Source organism: Osmerus eperlanus, chromosome 10, assembly GCF_963692335.1.
Source record: "Osmerus eperlanus chromosome 10, fOsmEpe2.1, whole genome shotgun sequence".
Lineage (NCBI taxonomy): Eukaryota > Metazoa > Chordata > Actinopteri > Osmeriformes > Osmeridae > Osmerus > Osmerus eperlanus.
Window position 1 is genome coordinate 10,685,788 of NC_085027.1, and position 18,121 is coordinate 10,703,908.

Genomic DNA, 18,121 nt, shown 5'->3' on the forward strand with positions numbered 1-18,121 from the left:
AGCCACACCAGATCATTTGAAAAGATCTCAGTCTCTCAGTCCAGCCTAGCATCTCTCCCCATCGCTGTGAGGACCATGCAGAACATGACCACTCTACTCCTTCTGGGGATGCTCTGCTCCCTATACATGTCTAAGGGTGAGTGTTCGTCTGTGTCATTGTTGATGAGGAGTACATGACAGATAATTGGGTTGCATGAAGTATGGTTTCTATGTGTTAATCAGTGTGTAATTATGTGTTCACAGCTTCAGAGGCCATTGATACTACAAAAGGCTCCTGCTGTCCAAGATTCATTGACTACAAGATTCAACTGAACAGGTTAAAAGAGTTTGCCGCGACCCCTAGTCGCTGCCCTTTCAGAGCAATAGTGTAAGTAGGATGAATAGGCCTATTAATTATTCAAAAAAGTATGCTGAGTAGCCGACATTTTCTCTAAAGTGTTTAATGTGTGTTATAATGAGTAATGTTTGTGTTCAATGTGTCTATTTACAGGTTTACAACAAAAGCCAACAAGAAGTTTTGTGTTAACCCCTCTCTGGACTGGGTGATAAACCACATAGAAAAAATTGGTAGCCGTTCAACACCTGTCATGCCATTGATGTCATCAACCAAAACAGCATAGCCCATCACATTTCTGTATAGTAGCAGATCCACAGTTAGCTGAAGGATTGCAACAATTGTAATATTTTTTTATTGAAAGAAGGAAAAGTATTCTAATTTTTACCAACTAATTTATGATAATATATTTCTTTTTTTAATAAATGGGGTCTTCTCAAGATATACAACCTTGCCATTGTTGTAACTTTGATGAAAAGTGTAAATAAAATGAATAGCACATAACAGGCTATTAAGGAATCTATGTCCGTTCCAGTTTGAAACACAACTACGGCTTTATTTTATTTTTTACTTATTTCCACAGTTTGAGCTGAGTTGGTTAAACCATTGTTTAGAATTAATAAAGCCCACATAATCCTCGGTATGTTTCATGGTTTGCAGGTGGTTAACTACACGTACTACGTCATTGCGTCAAATTAGTCCGCCGTGTCCACGCAAAGGAGTGGCACGCACGACGCATGGCTCGTTCATCAGCTGTGCCACCACGTCAAATCTTCCAACACAATCCTCTGTTATCCGCGCCCCATACCCAGTACCGCTATATCTATTAAACAGTTTTTCCCCACCGGAAACCTTCATGTGCACGCAAAAGCGTCATGAATGAAAATCATTGTCTGAATTCACAAATCTGAACATAAACCCCAGGACACGCTGCAAGGTATGACATTTATTCGTCGTTTCGGTGTTTATTCCGATTCAGTAATCCCCGTTTCCTCTTTGTAAACGGAGAGTTAGACATTTTCGAGCAAGTAGCTAAGAAAACAAGACATGATGACAGGACAAGTGCATGTTTTGGTTTTCAGTCAATAAGTTATCAGTATGTTTTCCTGGCGTTTTTTTCTTCTGCTCCAGTAGCCCTATCAAACAGTAATTGCTGCATGAATAGCCTATCCAACGTCCCACGGAATGAATGGCAAACATACTGTTTCAAAGTGTAAAGCGGAACGAAGAATTTGTTCTCGTTTGAACGTAATTACAGTACCAATTTATCGGTGACCAATTTCATATTAAGGTGTGAAGCAATACCTTGTCTTAAATTTCGTATTTTCTTACTTGCATGCCCTGTTTGTCCAGTAAACGACTTGTAATTCTTTTTAGGGCTGTGCCACGTTTTGTGTATATAGACAATTTCGTACAGGGCCTGCAAAGGAATTTCTGTACATAATGTTACAATGCCTAATACCAAACATTTTCTTTTGGGATCATTCACAGCGTTGGGGCGGGAGGAGGTTTTTTTTTCCAGGGATGGTTGTGGATCTTGATGGGGGTCGTATGGATCGGGCCGAGGACGGGGATGTTAGGGGGAGTTGCAGGGACTTGCTGGGGCCAGAACATAGACCAGACCCACCCAAAACCACCATCACCTCTACCAGGTCTAGGGCCAGAACTGGCAGTGTCAACAAAAGGGAGCAAGTGTCTCAAAATGGACTTCAGGCTCAGTCTGGACCCTCCCACTCTAACTCTGGCCTGTCTAAAGAGGCAGTGGTGGAGAAGAGGCAGGACACTGCTACGGCAACTACCATAGCGAGATCAGGGCTGGCCACTCCCAGACCACCACTCCGACGCCCCCTCAGCCTGGAGGTCACACCCCAAAGCTTCCGGAGGTCAGAGCCAGCAACAGACAGACGGGTCCTACAGCCTCCCTGGCGCAGCGGTGGCCCTTCACCCCCCGCCCGCAGCCTGACCAGCCCCAGCCTAGGCCCCGGGGGCTGGATGCGCCGCAGCGAGAGCACCTGCACGGTTAACTCCTCTCTAGGTCTCCGGACCGCCAGAGGGCGCATGCGACCGGCCACCTCTCTGCCCCATATTGCTCGGGGGGTGGGAACCAGCGCTCTGCCATCGCCTTCCACCCCCCGTGGACCCTGCCTGCTGGTGGCCCTCCGGCCTGTTAACCTGGATCAGGAGAAACAGGCATTCTTCCAATCTGACTACAAGTATGAGCCACAGTTTGAGTACTCCCAGCCCGAGCCCAGCACAGTGCTGGAGAAGTACAAGGAGGGTTCAGGCCTCTTTCTTTCACAGGTAGAGAACACATAGATAAAACATATTGGCGGGAGGTATGGGCTTATGACAGCTTGGTGTGATATGACACTGTCAAGAGAACTGCCTATTGTATCAATCTTGTTTTTGTCTTGAATAAAAGTACTGAAGATCATTTTTGAATCTCTATCTTAGAAACCCAATATTAATTCAAGTGTTGTAAAACTGCTATTTTAGACATAAAACCTAAACCACCCTTTGAATCCTTTTCTGTCTCCATCCATAGGCTGTAGGGATCATGGAGTGTGTTCTGAGGAAGTTTGGCTCCTATGAGAACTTTGAGGAGGTGACAGGAGGAAGTGTGCTACCCAAGAGTCGAGTCTGGGCAGCAGCTCGAAAGTACCTGCAGAAGGAGGGCTGTGTTGGAGAGGTGAGCTTGGGTGTCGGTTAAGAACGTACCATCCTCAGTATGTTTTTATGTGAAGATGTAGATCAATGATGACAATTCTGCTGGTATGTGTTGATCCCGGTTTGTAGTCTTTGTCTCGATGATGATGATGATGGCATGTGGGAACTTTAGGTGGTGGTGTGTCTGTCTGAGGAGCTGCTGTCTCAGGCTGTGATGATGGTGGAGAGTTGCCGGCCTACCCTGACCATCAACCTGTCTGGGGCTCGGCAGCACTGGCTGGAGGGCATGCTGAGGCATGAGATAGGTAGGTACAGTAGACTGCACCTACACAGCCCTGACACCCATAGGTACTATTTCACCAGGGTTTTAGACAATTATTTATCTTGTTTGTTTGTGCCCATTTTAAGACTTAAGGAGAAGGAATGTCGCCAAGCATAACAAGCTTGTGACTCAATATTGTCAGGATTCTTTCCATCAGAAATTCTATCAACCTTCTGTCTCCAGTTTCCTTCAGTTTGTATTTACAATGCTGAGTGTACATGACAAACCAGTACCTTTTTTTGACCAATATCACCCTTTTTCCGTATAGGCACACACTACTTGCGTGGCGTGAACAACAATCTGCAGCCCTGGGGCACCTCGGTGGGTAGAAAGCAGTATGGCCTCAAGCCAGCCAATCCCACGGAGGAGGGCCTGGCGAGCTTGCACAGTGTGCTGCTGCGGAAGCAGCCGTACCTGTGGCGTGCGGCCCTGCTGTACTACACAGTGTACCACGCAGCTAATATGAGCTTCAGCCAGCTCTTTGGTCATATCGCCCGCTTTGTCCAGGACCCAGCAGTGCGTTGGGAGTACTGCCTGCGTGCCAAGAGGGGCCAGACGGACACTTCCCAACCAGGTGAGCATAAATGGACATACACACAACGTGTGTAATGATGTGCATGTGCACATGGCCTTATTTATACTGGCCAAGTATTCTAAGATGAAAAATACATAGGACTACACATACAGAAAATATTCTACACCCATGTTGACCCAACTGCATGATATGAGAAATAAGTTTTCATTTATTGTTGCTTTGTCTATGTCAGGTTGCTTCAGTAAAGATCAGGTTTACTTGGATGGAATCCTCAGGATTCTCCGACATCGGAGGAACATCGACTTCAAGATGTTAACCTCTCTGGGAAAGGTCAGTCTGAATCAACTTAGTGTACCTTGTAGACCTCTCCTAGGTTCTACCTACTAAAATACCTTGATTATGTGCTATTCTATGAACTGTGTGTCTGAAGCTTTGGATAAATGGTTGCTAAATGTACAGCCACCCATGATAATATTACTAATAATGATGATGGTAAATTCTATCTTGCACCCTTTTTAAGGTGTCCTATGAAGATGTGGAGAGGCTTCGTCACCAGGCGGTACTCCGTCGTACGAGAATCCCTCACTTCATGCAGGACCAAGAGCGTTATCTCCAGCACCTGGACAACATTGTGACAGTCAACGAAATAGATGATGCCCAGCTGCAAGAAATCCTACCATGATTTTCTACCAGGTTGGAGGTTACATCCATGAAACCAGGGATTATACATGTACCACAGCAATACCATGTGTAAAACATAGAACCTGTGGAACATATCGCCAGTTGGGACACTTTGATTGATACAGTATTATAAATTACTTGAGTATTGATGCAAAGACAGTACATGGGACTTGGATTATCATATCGTACAGGGGTTCATACGACAGGTGGATTATTATCTCCATTCTCGAATCATGTACTCTGCCAGTATCTATGAATCCTGTGAACATCAACTTTTGTCCAATGCATGTCTGGACAACATTTCCAACAAAGTATTGCAAACACACCCCTTGCTTCCACATGCCTTTACTCGCACCATAAAGTTACCTCAATACTGCAGTGCTAGGATATAAGACCTAGCATCAACCTGTATACATTTCGGTGCACACTTACATATTTAAACCGCATCTAACACTTGTGTGTTTTAGCCTTTGTAACTCATGTACTGTAATTATGCAAGTATTTATTATTTTAAGTTTGTTGTTTCATTGTACAGAAAACAAAATGAATGTCTATGGTATTAGCTTTATACTGTATCTCCCTTTTTGCAGAGGGGTTAGTTTACGCCTTAGATTTTTCAGCTTTGCAAAAGGGCACCAAGGAGCTCTCCATATAAGAACCCAGGGACAAAGTCAACTGAGACCTAGTGCCAATGGACTCAACTTTACACAACTCTTATATTGTTGTGTTTTATAATCAGACCATGATTGTGTTACCGAGAGCGTCCTTGGTGGTCTTTGATGTCAACGCTAATGTGATGTGATCGCCCAAGCTTCCGTGGCAACCAACCTTTGATCCTTAAGCCTATAGAGACAGCTTAAGATGATGTGCTACCATGGCTACCTTAATACACGTTCATGCCTGTCTGACAGGCTGCCAAAGCTGGCCAGTCACCATAGCTTCCTCATTACTTTGCATGACAGGCAGGTGAGTGATTGGCTGAGGAAAATAAGGGGGAGGGGTGTTTGTGGGCGTGCCTTAGATGGGTTTAGAACCCATCTATTTTAGCTAGCTAGGATGTATTTGTAGATACTGCATTTTAACCTTGGCAGTTTCGAGTCAGTTTTAGGGTGTTTGTTTAGTAGACCGGGCAAAGCCCCTGGTGACTCAAGAATTGTTCTGTAATGACAATGAATCAAATTTTCATTATATAACTTCTCATGAATTACCAGTCCAAACAAATTGATACATCAAATTAAAAAGTACATCTTTTCAGTATCTGTATATCTTAAGTTTGCCTTTGAAATTAAAATATGTGATTATAATAATGATCAGTATTGCAGGTTTGTTTACATTAGACACACTGGCAATTTAGAAATAAGTGGGCTGCTCCGCCTCCACAAATTTTACCTGACTTTTGAAAAGTAATTTGCCTGGGTTCAGTCTAAACAAACATTTATTTGTATTGCACGAATGTTGCACATGTTCTGGAAATAATCTGATATTTCCAGGCTATTTATTAAAACAACACTCCACACTCAGTGCCATCTTTGATTCTGTCAAAATTAAATGTACTCTGGTCTTTTTAGACATGTATGTAAAAGTCCTACAGTTGATAGCAAGCTTTAAGCTTTTTGGGCCCTTACTGCCACAGAACATACTATTGCCTCACCATGTTCTGTACACATGAAAAGGCAGACAGGAAGGTCTTTCTGGAGGCTTATCCACTGAACTTACATGGTTGTTCTCCAAACCAGATGCTCAGTAGTGTAGTGGGCTCTGCCCCTTCAGTCTGTTTTTCTTCTGCTGCCTTTCTGGACAACGGCAAATAAAGACAGGCCTGCGAATGCCTTTGGGATACTCTCCAATAGAAGGATATGAAAATGTATAATCAATAACTAATAGACTTAAAGGTGAGTATTGAGATTTCTCAAAGTTTTTGTTTTTCAAACCTTACTAATTAACTACATCAACCATTTATGTTATGACAGGCCCCCTGTTTCAGTTGATCTGTGACCATTTGATTGCTTTATATTTGGGATATATTTTTACTGCTTGTCCATGTTTCTGAAGTTCATGCAAAGTACATTCAGTACTGAAATGAATTTGACAGCAGTTCAAAATGTCACATGTTCAAATTGCTTTTGTCTGCTAAATATACATGATTTATTTAAATGCTTGGTGAGTGTAATGAATGAAATCCGAATCATCAGGCATGGGATCATCTTTAATTAACCTGGATATTCCAAGCTAGTTTGAAACAATCCAGTATTTTGTAATCCAACCTTCTCACCCTAAATCTAAACTCAGAAAGTTGTTTGTCCATATGCTCCTTCCTTAATAAATAAAATAAGAGATGACACACAACCTGACACAATATTTACTTATTTCGATCAGACTGCTCTGACAAATGTATTTGGGACTGTGTTATCCCTTCAAATAACTAAATGCTCATGATACATACATTTACAATGAGAAAATTCTAATTTTTCATAAAATAACACACACCCTCTTTAAATAAAAATGGTTTATTCTCTTTCAATATAGTATTTGTTCTATCCATAGCAGAAAAGAGCCTCCATGCCACTCAGTGCTATTACCTGGAATATAATCTCAGGTCACCACAGCTTCATACTGACTCACACATATCTTACAGCACAACACTGGCTTTATACTGATCCAACAACAGTCACTTTGCTCATTTTAAAACTGGGGTTGAAATTGGGAGGGGGCAGGACTGGGATATGTGGAGGGGGTTCGAGAATGCAAGTCACACGTCGAAGCTTGGGTCCAATGCGCTTTGTTGGTGACTGGGCCAAGCAGTGCCACAAGGGGCCCTGGGGGATTGTGCAAGAAGATATTAGGTTTGAATCCAAGTGTGTTTGTGTTTGTATGTTGCTAATTGACATATCGCTCCAGTATGGCTGTTGACTTGGAGGCAGCGGTTTCTGCCACGAAAAGGTCACAAGTTGAGGTAACAAAGGTTTTCCTGGAAGAGGGAGAAAAATACAAACCAAGATAAGGCCCTGAATATGGGATCTGCTCAAACATTCCACTTCATCTCTAAGATTGGATCAGTTCAAGTCATGTGGTGGTCACCCAACATTGCCCTTATGACTAAATGTGTGTACATGTTGGCATATCACCTCCTCTCTGCTCATCATGTTGCATTGGAGCCACTTATTGCCTTTGTGCCATCTGTGTTGGAGTTTGATTGTTCCTTCAGCACGGGATCTGAGGGATAAAGACAATAACCATTCCACCTCAAATATGATAGAACACAATAAACCCACCCTTCAATGCACACAATACACAAACTATTTGCGCTTCAGAGACAAGCATGTGTGACACACATAAATACACAAACACATGGATTCTACATGATTTCCAGACTGACAAGTGAGTGTGTGTGTGAGTATGTCTGTGCATATCACTAAAGAGATACACTTACAGAAGTAAGGGTGTTGCATGGCCTCCGCAGCAGTCAGCCTCTGCTGGTGGTCGTAGCGCAGCAGCTTGTCCAGCAGGTCCAAGGCCTCTGGGCTCACCAGGTGCTGGTTCTCCGTCTGGACAAACTGCTCCCAGCGCTTCCTCGTCTGCCTAGGAAGAGAAAGAGGTGGGTGGATAAGAAGGGAGGGGAGTGGATGAAAAGCGGGGAAGAGAGGGGAGTGGATGAGAAGTAAGCAGTGGGGTGGATGAAAAGATGGAGACCAAGGAGAGCATCCAAATCAATGTTAGACAATACAATTTGATAAACTCCTAGACTGACAACCCTCATCAAGCTAGCCCTGTCTAAAGGGGGGTGGTACACTCACTGTCCCAGCAGGTCTTTAAAGCGGGTGTCCAGTTCTATGTGGTACTTGTGCAGGTAACCAAACAGCTCATCAGTCCCCAAAACCTTGGCAATGCGGACAAGCTAGGATTCAAGGCAAAATACAGTCCAGGTGTTAATAGCTACTTCTAAACATGGGCCGTCAACATTTGCAAAAAAATAAAAAAAATAAGTTAACTGTTCATAATGGATGCTGTGTGTACATGAATTGTATGTTATAAGTGGATTGTACAGAAGACAGATCAACTTCAATTCAAATAATACATTTGTCAAAAGACACTATTCCTCTCTTTATTGTGTTTTTGTGCTGTAGTTACCTGGTCGTAGTTGTCCTGGCCATGGAAAAAGGGCTCTTTCAGGAAGATCATGCTTGCCAACATGCAACCTAGACTCCACATGTCCAAGCTGTAGTCATACATCTGGAAACACAACACCATGTTCTTTGAGCATGGTTCTTCACTTGTTGAACAATGTCTCATTAAATGACACTACCGATACAAATGCACTGACAGTGGTTATCCTATGCAGTTTGTGAGTGTGGTAAGTGTTACCGGTCCATACCTGATAGTCGACTAGTAGTTCTGGCCCTTTGAAATACCGGGATGCCACTCTGACATTGTATTCCTGAGCAGGATGGTAGAATTCTGCTAGTCCCCAATCTATGAGACGCAACTGTGCCACAGAAAGACAGCTGTTACAATACCCCACTGAGCTCTAATATTCAATGGGAATGTGAGACCTGCAATATTTTTTCTAGTAAATTACTGACACCTAGCGTTTGATTGTCAACATGACAGACTAGACGAGGCAAGTAGATGTGTTTCCAAATCTGTTGTGCCATGACCCATTTTAGGCCCTTTGATGTTTTTTTGGCCTCCATGAAAAAAGCTGGGGTACACTTTGTTGTAAGCAGCACTTCTTCCTGTGCACTAAGTTTACTATTGTTTCAAATGACTAAATGAATGCACCATCTGGCAATGCCAATACCAAAGAATCGACACATTTCTATTGACTTGCTGTTGTATGTTGTGACAATTGGAAAAACATAAAATAATATTTTCCCTAATCTACAATAATAACATTGTTCAACTCAGAAGTAGATCAAGTATTAAGGGCTGAAATTCTTTTGTATACTGTACTTTTCTCATCTGATGGTCGATCATCACGTTGTGTGGCTTCACATCCCTGTGCATGATACCCATACTGTGGCAGTAGTCCAGAGCCTTTATGAGAAAGACCAGACACAAGCATGGTGTCAGTCATCCAACAAATCAATATACTATAGAAACACAAAGGGACTGAGGAGACAGACCTTGGGATGTTGTTTTAGGTTTAACTACTCTTACCTTGAGAAGCTCATACATGTAGAAACGGATATCAAAGTCTGTGAGCTTCTGGTAAAGTTCCTGTGAAAAAAGAAAGGTTTAGTTTAGTGAAACCTTGAAAGCAGTATAAAGACAAGTTGCTTTAAAAGCCATTCTATAAACAAAAACTTGAGCTTCAGATGGATGTAATTTGTCTGTAAATTGTTAGGAATTAAGAAGAGAAATTAGTGCTTTTAATGTTAGAGTACATTTTTATTTAAAAATAGGATTTCAAGTTTAGTGTCTTTTAGCATATTTAGACTTAGATCTCAGAACAATAAATTAGGTTGAACTAGTTAGATACAATTCAATATTAGTATCTTTGGAGGAATGTTTTTGACATTGGACATCAATGACTTAACATGAATGGTATTTCCTAAGTAGTTTCACATGAATGATCTTGACCAAACATCAGTACCTTAAAATCTGTGTTATTGATGCACTCAAAGACAAGCGCTGGTGTTCTGGACTGCAAGAAGAAGACAACAGGAATGCTTAATTGATGGGGAGGACAAAAATCAGCTTGACATACTGATTTGAATCCTCAAGCCCTACAAGCATGAATTTCAAGTGTATCAAATATGGTGGCCAGAGGAGAACACTCATAAGAACAACTATTCACATGCACCAAAGGTAAAGAGGAGACATACCACAGGATCCTTCACTGTGTCAACCAATCGAATAATGTTGGTTCCCCCTCGCAGGTTCTCAAGGATTTTGATCTCCCGCTTTATCTTCTTCTTCTTGACAGGCTACAAACGGTAAATCAACGGTAAAATTCAAAAAAGGAATAACTGGGAAAAACATTCACATCGTGTTGGGATTTAGCCTAGCCTGTACTGCCAAAGGTATAATAAATAAATACAACTTGTTTGGCAATATCTTGCTTGTATCTACTTTAATCATTGGTTTAAGAGCTCACCTTCAGGATTTTTACCACCACTTTCTCATTGTTACTGACGTTGATGGCCTCAAATACCTCACTGTATTTGCCTCTTCCTAATTTGCGGACCAACTGATAGTTGTCTTGATTGCTGCGGAAATAATTAAAACAATTAGCAGAGAAGGACAGATTAAGTATTAAAGAATTATACCAAATTCGATTTAAGGCGGTTACAAAGTTGCTGACTAGTCTTACATTTGTAAATCAAATTATTTATGCTGGGGTAGTTATATTACACTGTGTTTAACCCAAATCTTTACGCCGACAGAACACCAGTCCATCATCATGCCTCAAACTGATAGTTACCTCCAGCTTGGCACGTGTGCATCATAGTCCCAATATTCTCTGCTCTTCTGCGTGTTGACATCGGTATACACCCGAGCTTTGCTACTGGCCGCGGGACCGGGCATCGCGAGCTTGGGCGCTCGTTGTTGATGAAGTTCACCTTGCACAGCAGTCCTCTTGGCGCGAAATTGGAAGGCAAAGCACAGACTTTCTGGGATTCCAGGCTTTATTATCTCAGAGTACAGTTTAACATTGGTTTGGGCGACTTTCGCCAGGAGTTGCTGACTGCAGTCTACTGCCAAATTCTTCCGACAAGCAGCACTTGCGGTGCGAATAGTTAGTGCTACAATGAACGAGTGCCTGAGCCCCCTGAACAGCCTGTTAGGCAGGATGTGATGATGGCCCGCCAGCTTCAGGGAGGCGACAGGAGAAGGGAGAAAGAGGATGAGGTAGAGCACAATATTGAAAATGTGGGATTCAATTGCGTACAGCTGGCAAACGGTATCTAACTCTAAAAAAAGATCTGAACTAACTAATAAGCTAACTAGCAAGCTACACAAATCAATAGGCCGAGAACAGGTTTAGCTAGCTTAGCTAACGTTAGCAAGCTAATTTAATTTGAAAGACCCCCCTCTTTGAGGGCAAGGGCCGAACATCACTATAGACAAGCGGGTATAAATATGAAACAATTTGCTTTACGAAAATTATATTTGTCAATAATTAGCTTGACAAATCAACTACTACGATAGCATTGCTAGCTACGTGTGAGCTTATTTGCTATAGAAATGGTGGTTGACAGCTGGCTAGCCCCGCACTCACTCACTGACTCAGAGGAAGTCCTACCGACATGTAGCACGCTATCAATGCTGTGCTTATGACCCTCACCGGGGCGCAGAGTTCGAAAGATGTTGGAGAAAAAAAATCACTAAATAAAATCTTTGAATACCCGTTCCGAAATAGATGTATTTTAACGCTATCATCTGCTGCAAGAGAGCACCGCGATTCCTGCCGTTGCTGGTCTCCCGTTGCAACAAACATCACCCGGAAGTAATAATGTACATCCAGTAACCCCAAGGTTTTGAGTAGAAGAACCTGCCCAAGAAACTACATTGATATAATGAATGTCTTTGGTTGCATCAAGGCGTCCATGTCATCCCCTACTGCATTTTTTTGTGGTTATTTACTCACAGGCGATTATTTAACCTTTGCATTTTAAATACGTCTTTTTTTTAGACAGCACCTACTGGCGACACATTTATTGTAAGCTACTTGGACACAGACTTTAAAGTGATCATAGATTTATTTGTTGGTGAGATTTATTTATTTTTTTGCGCTGTCTGTTTACAGTATGAACATGATGTACATTTTCAAAGATTCAATGCACATATCTCCATTGCCACACAAATGATGCTCTAGAGTGCATTTCCACATGAAATAGGTTGGGAGGCATATGCACCACAACATAGCTGACCAGCACTGACATGCAGAAGAACGAGGCATATTGTTGGCAAAGTGCTTATACTACATGTGACTGAATTCTTACTCCTGATTGACTGGTCAAACTAAACATCCCATCTTAAATCCTTCCAAAATACTTAAGGTTTGGTTAGAGAAACTGGGAATATAGTTTATTGTAAATATAAAATAGCACAATGTATAACTAGCATACATTAACATTGTTATAATTTGCCCTGAACATTTACACTAACATCAGTCATCACACAACTTTCCCAGAGGCAACTCAGAACAATAATGAATTTTTCCAAATAAGGTTAAATTCATGGAAACATCCCACACACCAACTAAGGCAGACTCTTCTAAATAATGATTACCTATAGATTTTAGTTTTTTTCACACAGTAACTGCTGATCTGAAGTTGTGGTGAGTGAAAAAAGTGCAGTCAACGTGTCCTTAACATCTCTAGTATGAGTCTTTGCCCTCTTTGAAAATCTAAATGATCTGAGTATAAAAGCAGGTCGCAGAAGCACAGTACATTTGAATCCTTTACATGAGCATATACATCTATGCTAAGTATACAAACAGTATGTCAAATAATTAGTAGATGAACATTGAAGGTATGAGCCAGTACACATGTTGGAGTTTCTACAGTTTGAAATCATACAGGATACAGAGCTAAGTTCATTTGGAAATGGCAAATAACAGTTGCCATTTAATTATTATACAAGAATTATCTACAACATATTTACAAAAAGGATATACAGTGATTTGCAAAAGCATTCACTCCCTAAACAAATCACTCAGTTCAACCGCACAGTCTAATTTCAGCATTGTACACTAGACTATGCTCTTGAAAACTGTGAGACAGAAGGGGATATTTTAAATGACAGCAAGTCAAGGGTTTTTGGTAGCAGACCAGAATCAAAACTGAACTCTGAACTCAGTCTCATCTCCAGTTACATTTTCAGAGATGTTTTATACATTTTATTTTCGATAAATTAATGAATTTATTTTTACATTTTGTCAATTTGGGTTATTGTAAGTAGGCGGGTAGGAAAAAACCATTTTGAAATTAATCTGTAAGGTTGAAAAAAAGTGAATTGTTTAATAATAGGAAGTAAATACTTCGCATGGTACTATATAAGATATAACCTATTACAATTGAACAACTTTTATCTTTATACAGTTGTGAAAGAAACAAACTACTATAATTCAACGGCAATGTTCAATAATGAATTCACAAATACTCATGCAGAAACCTTTTCATTTAGCCTACTACAGCGGTTTTGGGATTAGCCTGCCAGAGTATTCAGAGTTATGAGAAGGGGTTCTAGCAGTGCAAGAAACTAAATAATTCAATGTAAAGGAAAACAATTTAAGGACAACACTAATACCAACATAAAGGCACATGGAATTCCTACCTTTTTTTCTATTTTGTTTTACTTTAGACAAAACACATCATGCAATGGTAGGAGGTCCCACACTCCACCTTTGATCTTCAACTGTTTAAAATACCTTTCTCCGTTACATAGATTCTTTTTTAAAGTTGCATTTTGTGATTTCTCAATGGCCAATGAACATGCCTTCTGTAGATGTGGGCCATCAGATGAAGTTAGGAAGAAAAGTCCCAAAGTCACTTATCAGGACAAATTGTAAGTTGAGGATAAAAAATGAGCAAACTTATTTCTAAATATCAGTTTATGCATGAAGATGAAGAGGCAATGACATCTCTCCGTTAACAAAAGGAGACAAAGGTTTTTATGCAACATGGAAGGTGAGGTACAGTTTGTGTCTATAAATGCAAAGAATGATTGTGTCTATACATAAGTAGGGTGGTATATGGTGATACTCCATGCCCAGAGGGCCTTACTCTCACTGTGCACAGGGCCTCTGGTTGGCTAAATCATGGTATGCAGGGGGCCGCAGGATAGCCACTTCCTTCTGCAGTATGTTGGACTGTATGCTCCTGCAAGGCTGTCAGGTCAACAAAACGCTCACCACACCACACACACTTGAACTGGGTTTCCCGGGAGTGTACACTCTGATGCTTGGCCAGGTGTTCACGTTGCTTGAAACTCTTATCGCAACTGGCACATTTGTATGGTTTCTCTCCAGTGTGAACACGTCGATGGCGTTGTAGCTCAGAGGAGTACTTGAAGCGCTTTTCACAGTCCGGACACTTTAGCGGTTTCTCTCGAGTTGGGTCACAACGGTGCTGGACAAACTCAGAAGATGATACGAAACGCCGGTCACACAAGGAGCATTTGAGAGGTTTCTCCGTGCAGTGAGAGTTCTGGTGTCGTTGGAGTGTTGAATTTTTCTTGTATCCTTTACCACACACATCACATTTGTATGGCTTCTCCACTGGTGCAGAGCTAGACCCTGATCCGCCACATTTGTGCCTAAGCAGTTCTCCCGATTGGCTGAAACCCTTCTGGCAGGAAGCACACTTAAACAGGCTCTCCATGCCGTGGACTTGCTGGTGGTACAGCAAGTGAGATGGTTGCAGGAATCCCTTGTCACACAGGTTACACTTGAATGGGCGGTCTGCAGGGTTCTTGTGTGTGCGGCGGTGGCGCACCAGGGCGTACTGCTGCTTGAAGCTCATCTGACATTCCTCACACTGGAAGGGACGCTCCTCAGAGTGGGTGCGTTCATGCTGCCGTAAGTCTGACGGACGCTTGAAGCCTTTTCCACAAGAGCCACAACGAAATGGCCGTTCCCCTATTGGCTGGCACTGGTGGTGCAGGAGCTCAGACGATTCCTTGAAGTGCATTTCGCACAAATTACACTTGAACAGATGCTCACCTGAATGAGCGTACATGTGGCGCACAAGGTGCGACCTGTGCTTGAAACACTTCTCACAGACAGCACACTTGTATGGGCGCTCCGAGCTATGGGTGCGCTGGTGGTGGGCCAGGTGAGATGACTGGCTGAAGCTCTTGTCACACGTGTCACACTTGTAGGGCTTCTCACCTGTGTGCACTCGTTCATGACGTGACAGCTCTGACAAATGGCGGAAGCCCTTATGGCACACTGAGCACTTATAGGGCCTATCCGGAGCGGAGGCCTCAAACGCTGTTGGGGCTGAGGCTCCCATCGCAGCACCACCGCTGGAAGCTTCGCCAGTAGATGCCTGCAGAGGATTAGCAGCGGAAGAAGTTGGGGTGGCATTTCCAGAGCCAGGTCTGTATGTTTTCTCACAGATGGAACATTTCATGGGATTGTTTCCATTGTTGTGTGCATTGTGATGCTGTGCTAGCGAGGTAAGCAGGGAGAACCCCATCTTACACACACCACACACAAAGGGCTTCTGCTCCACTTGTACACACTGGTGTTCCAGCAGGTCAGTGGCCTGGCTAAAGATCTTCATGCACTGCGTGCACTGAAAGGAACGGTCCTGGTTTACCATGCATTGATGCTCATGTGGATTGGCCAGGTGAGAGATATCATGGCCACAGGCTCCACACTTATGTCCTCCCTCACCACCTACCTGTAAGGAGGGCTGTTGGGAGGGCACAGAGAGCTGTTGGCCATGCTGGCTGTGTTGTGGTTGCTGTAGGGCTGAGTCAGGTTGCAGGACAACCCCATAAACTGCACAGCCAAGAGGGTTGTCGGTGGCCGGGGGAAGGGTGTGCACCACTGGCGGTGGGACCACAGCGTGCTGCTGCTGCCACGCCTCCGTCATCCTGCCACTTCGCATGTATGGATTCAGCTTTCAACTTGTGAAGAGGCCAAGAAGTTTCAAAAGGAGCCCGTTTGAAGAGATAAAGATTTGGCTTCAGATAAGATGTCACCAACAGCGTACTATTAACAACTAATGTGATCGTCCATAAGAGACTAATTGTCATATGGTCCAAAATGATGATCTTATCCTCTGTTTTCACTTTACCAGATGAAACCCTACAAAAGGGGAAAAAAGAGTCAAACATAAATTGAGTCATCAAGTAATCAGTTGTAAAAGAAGCTAGTTATCTCCCTCAGTACTGTTACTAGGCTACTATTCGCCGATGTTTAACGTGCATCACAGAAATTGTAATTGCTGCTACAAATACTTCCCAAGTAACAATCCAATAGCACACAACATAATTTATTTTATAATCCAAGTAATCAATTAAATATATTTAAGTTATAATGTTTTTCCAATGTGCACAATTGTTACAAATGAAAATGTAATAAACCCCATCACACTTCGTTTATGACATATTAGGAATAAATTAAGATTTTAGTAGATTAAATTGTGTTTATCTGGAAGAGATATTGACAGTCGTTAGACATTCATCTGCAGGTATTTTAAGCAACGGCTGATTTCAACAATCTCAACAGTAAAAGCAAACTGCTGTATTGTCATTATATCTTTTGATCATGGCTTTGCGATGTGCGATTGATGATGCTAACGCTAGCTAGCTAACGTTATGTGTGCGAGCAACGGTTTAGCAAGCAAATAATGTGTGGTGCCAATGAAAGATATTAAGCTAGCTCTAATCGTAAAATCGCAGAAGGATGACAATGCACGTAATTTTTCGGTTACTGCATATTTAGCTAGCTGGCGTGCCTTGTTGCTTGTGTTAATTAGCTACAGTAGCTTGCTATATGTGGCTCGCGCAGGCATCAAAATGGATTTCCATTTGCAATTTGTTATTACCAAATGGACCAAATGTTTGCAGTGGGTCACAGTCCAAGTCTACAAGTGAGCAAGTAATACATATCAAAATAAGGTCAAGCTGTAGCAGACAATCGTTACCGGCTTGTTATTATCCAGATATTTCCCGTAATTATTAGCTTCGCAGTAAGGCCCCCTGATGGTCTGTGATTCGACGAGACCATGGACTCTCAGTAGCCCTCGACCTGGGCCGCCCTGGCTGCAGCCAGCATACAGAGCTGCTTGGTTACAAAATATACAGCCACTAGCTTCAACATTTTTCCACACATTATGTCAGTGACAACTTACAATTTCAATGTATAATTGTGAGGCGTGTTTCCTTTGTCGTATTTTTGACCAGCAGTCGACGACCTTCGAAAAAAATATTCTGCTGGATTGAAGACTGGGCGAGATGCGACTGAAACCAAACGCCATCCACTTCAAGCGCGCACCGGAAACATCCAGAGTCTGCTGCATAGTAGCTTACTGTACACATTTGGCTGTCTTTGCAGTCCATTGTGTGGAAATTCACTAAAACCGTTTTATAGTTTAGTTTTATTTATTTTTCATAGTCAAAGGGTGCAATACAAATCGTTTTGGCTGCTTATACAAATGTACACAAACATTTACTTAATGGTTACCGGTGTCGGTGGAGGTAATCAGGGATGTGTGATACTTTTTTGTGTGATGGGTTTCACAACTTCGCTACATCATGATACTAGTACATACACCAGTTTTGTGTAACTGGGCGTTAACTAGACATGTGCTGTCTGATAGCAGTAGCCTTGTTAAAACAAATCCATAATGTATTACAATAAGTGGTGGGCCATTTTATTCCAAGCCTTCACTGGACAATTTTCTGTAAATTCCTTCACTTTCTTCGACTCAACAACATATTGCGCTCCCTATCTCTGCTCTAGCCTACTGCACACACAAGGTTAACGGACACAACATAATTGGATCGACCAATTATTACATGTGAATTGTTAGAAATGCATTCTGATTGTCTGTTCTTGTGTTGTGAGTGTTTATTTTGTTGTTTTGTCTGTTATTTGTTTATTATTTTTAACAATTACCCT

At 42.1% G+C, this 18,121-nt stretch overlaps 3 protein-coding genes across 8 annotated transcripts; 1 reads left to right on the forward strand and 2 right to left on the reverse strand.

Annotated features, from left to right (window-relative positions):
• Positions 1-1,096: 1,096 nt before the first annotated feature.
• kiaa0895l lies at positions 1,097-6,867 on the forward strand. The gene is made up of 7 exons (XM_062470796.1): positions 1,097-1,271; positions 1,826-2,635; positions 2,880-3,023; positions 3,174-3,306; positions 3,592-3,897; positions 4,091-4,188; positions 4,379-6,867. Exons 2-7 carry the CDS (start codon positions 1,859-1,861, stop codon positions 4,538-4,540), a joined length of 1,620 nt encoding a protein of 539 aa, XP_062326780.1. The 5' UTR covers positions 1,097-1,271; positions 1,826-1,858; the 3' UTR covers positions 4,541-6,867.
• Positions 6,868-7,027: 160 nt separating this feature from the next.
• csnk2a2a (casein kinase 2, alpha prime polypeptide a) lies at positions 7,028-12,010 on the reverse strand. 4 transcript variants are annotated; one of them, XM_062470801.1, is made up of 13 exons: positions 11,889-12,010; positions 10,964-11,352; positions 10,637-10,748; positions 10,365-10,466; positions 10,133-10,183; positions 9,697-9,756; positions 9,490-9,573; positions 8,912-9,022; positions 8,668-8,769; positions 8,334-8,434; positions 7,970-8,118; positions 7,665-7,752; positions 7,028-7,507 (listed from the first exon to the last, which is right to left on the reverse strand). In XM_062470801.1, exons 2-12 carry the CDS (start codon positions 11,065-11,067, stop codon positions 7,679-7,681), a joined length of 1,050 nt encoding a protein of 349 aa, XP_062326785.1. In that variant the 5' UTR covers positions 11,068-11,352; positions 11,889-12,010; the 3' UTR covers positions 7,028-7,507; positions 7,665-7,678. The 4 variants fall into 4 exon arrangements, with proteins under 4 accessions (XP_062326785.1, XP_062326782.1, XP_062326784.1 ...); XM_062470798.1 differs by having other exon boundaries at positions 11,828-11,997; XM_062470800.1 differs by having other exon boundaries at positions 11,766-11,997.
• A 2,081-nt stretch (positions 12,011-14,091) lies between these two features.
• On the reverse strand, positions 14,092-17,517 carry LOC134028029 (zinc finger protein 319). 3 transcript variants are annotated; one of them, XM_062471331.1, is made up of 3 exons: positions 17,352-17,517; positions 15,894-16,303; positions 14,092-15,536 (listed from the first exon to the last, which is right to left on the reverse strand). In XM_062471331.1, the coding sequence occupies exons 2-3, from the start codon at positions 16,101-16,103 to the stop codon at positions 14,304-14,306; spliced, it is 1,443 nt and encodes a 480-aa protein (XP_062327315.1). In that variant the 5' UTR covers positions 16,104-16,303; positions 17,352-17,517; the 3' UTR covers positions 14,092-14,303. The 3 variants fall into 3 exon arrangements, with proteins under 3 accessions (XP_062327315.1, XP_062327313.1, XP_062327314.1); XM_062471329.1 differs by having other exon boundaries at positions 14,092-16,303; XM_062471330.1 differs by lacking the exon at positions 17,352-17,517 and adding an exon at positions 17,145-17,313 and having other exon boundaries at positions 14,092-16,303.
• Positions 17,518-18,121: the final 604 nt, after the last annotated feature.

Bases quoted from the DNA above. Each gene is read 5' to 3' on its own strand.
- kiaa0895l (XM_062470796.1), top strand. From the start codon at position 1,859: ATGGTTGTGGATCTTGATGGGGGTCGTATGGATCGGGCCGAGGACGGG. The intron at 3,024-3,173 runs GTGAGCTTGGGT...TGGGAACTTTAG, and splicing joins AGGAGGGCTGTGTTGGAGAG to GTGGTGGTGTGTCTGTCTGA. The intron at 3,307-3,591 runs GTAGGTACAGTA...TTTTCCGTATAG, and splicing joins CATGCTGAGGCATGAGATAG to GCACACACTACTTGCGTGGC.
- csnk2a2a (XM_062470798.1), bottom strand. From the start codon at position 11,980: ATGTTTGTTGCAACGGGAGACCAGCAACGGCAGGAATCGCGGTGCTCT. The intron at 9,574-9,696 runs GTAAGAGTAGTT...TTTCTCATAAAG, and splicing joins ACATGTATGAGCTTCTCAAG to GCTCTGGACTACTGCCACAG. The intron at 8,119-8,333 runs GTGAGTGTACCA...TTCTCTTCCTAG, and splicing joins TTTAAAGACCTGCTGGGACA to GCAGACGAGGAAGCGCTGGG.
- LOC134028029 (XM_062471329.1), bottom strand. From the start codon at position 16,103: ATGCGAAGTGGCAGGATGACGGAGGCGTGGCAGCAGCAGCACGCTGTG.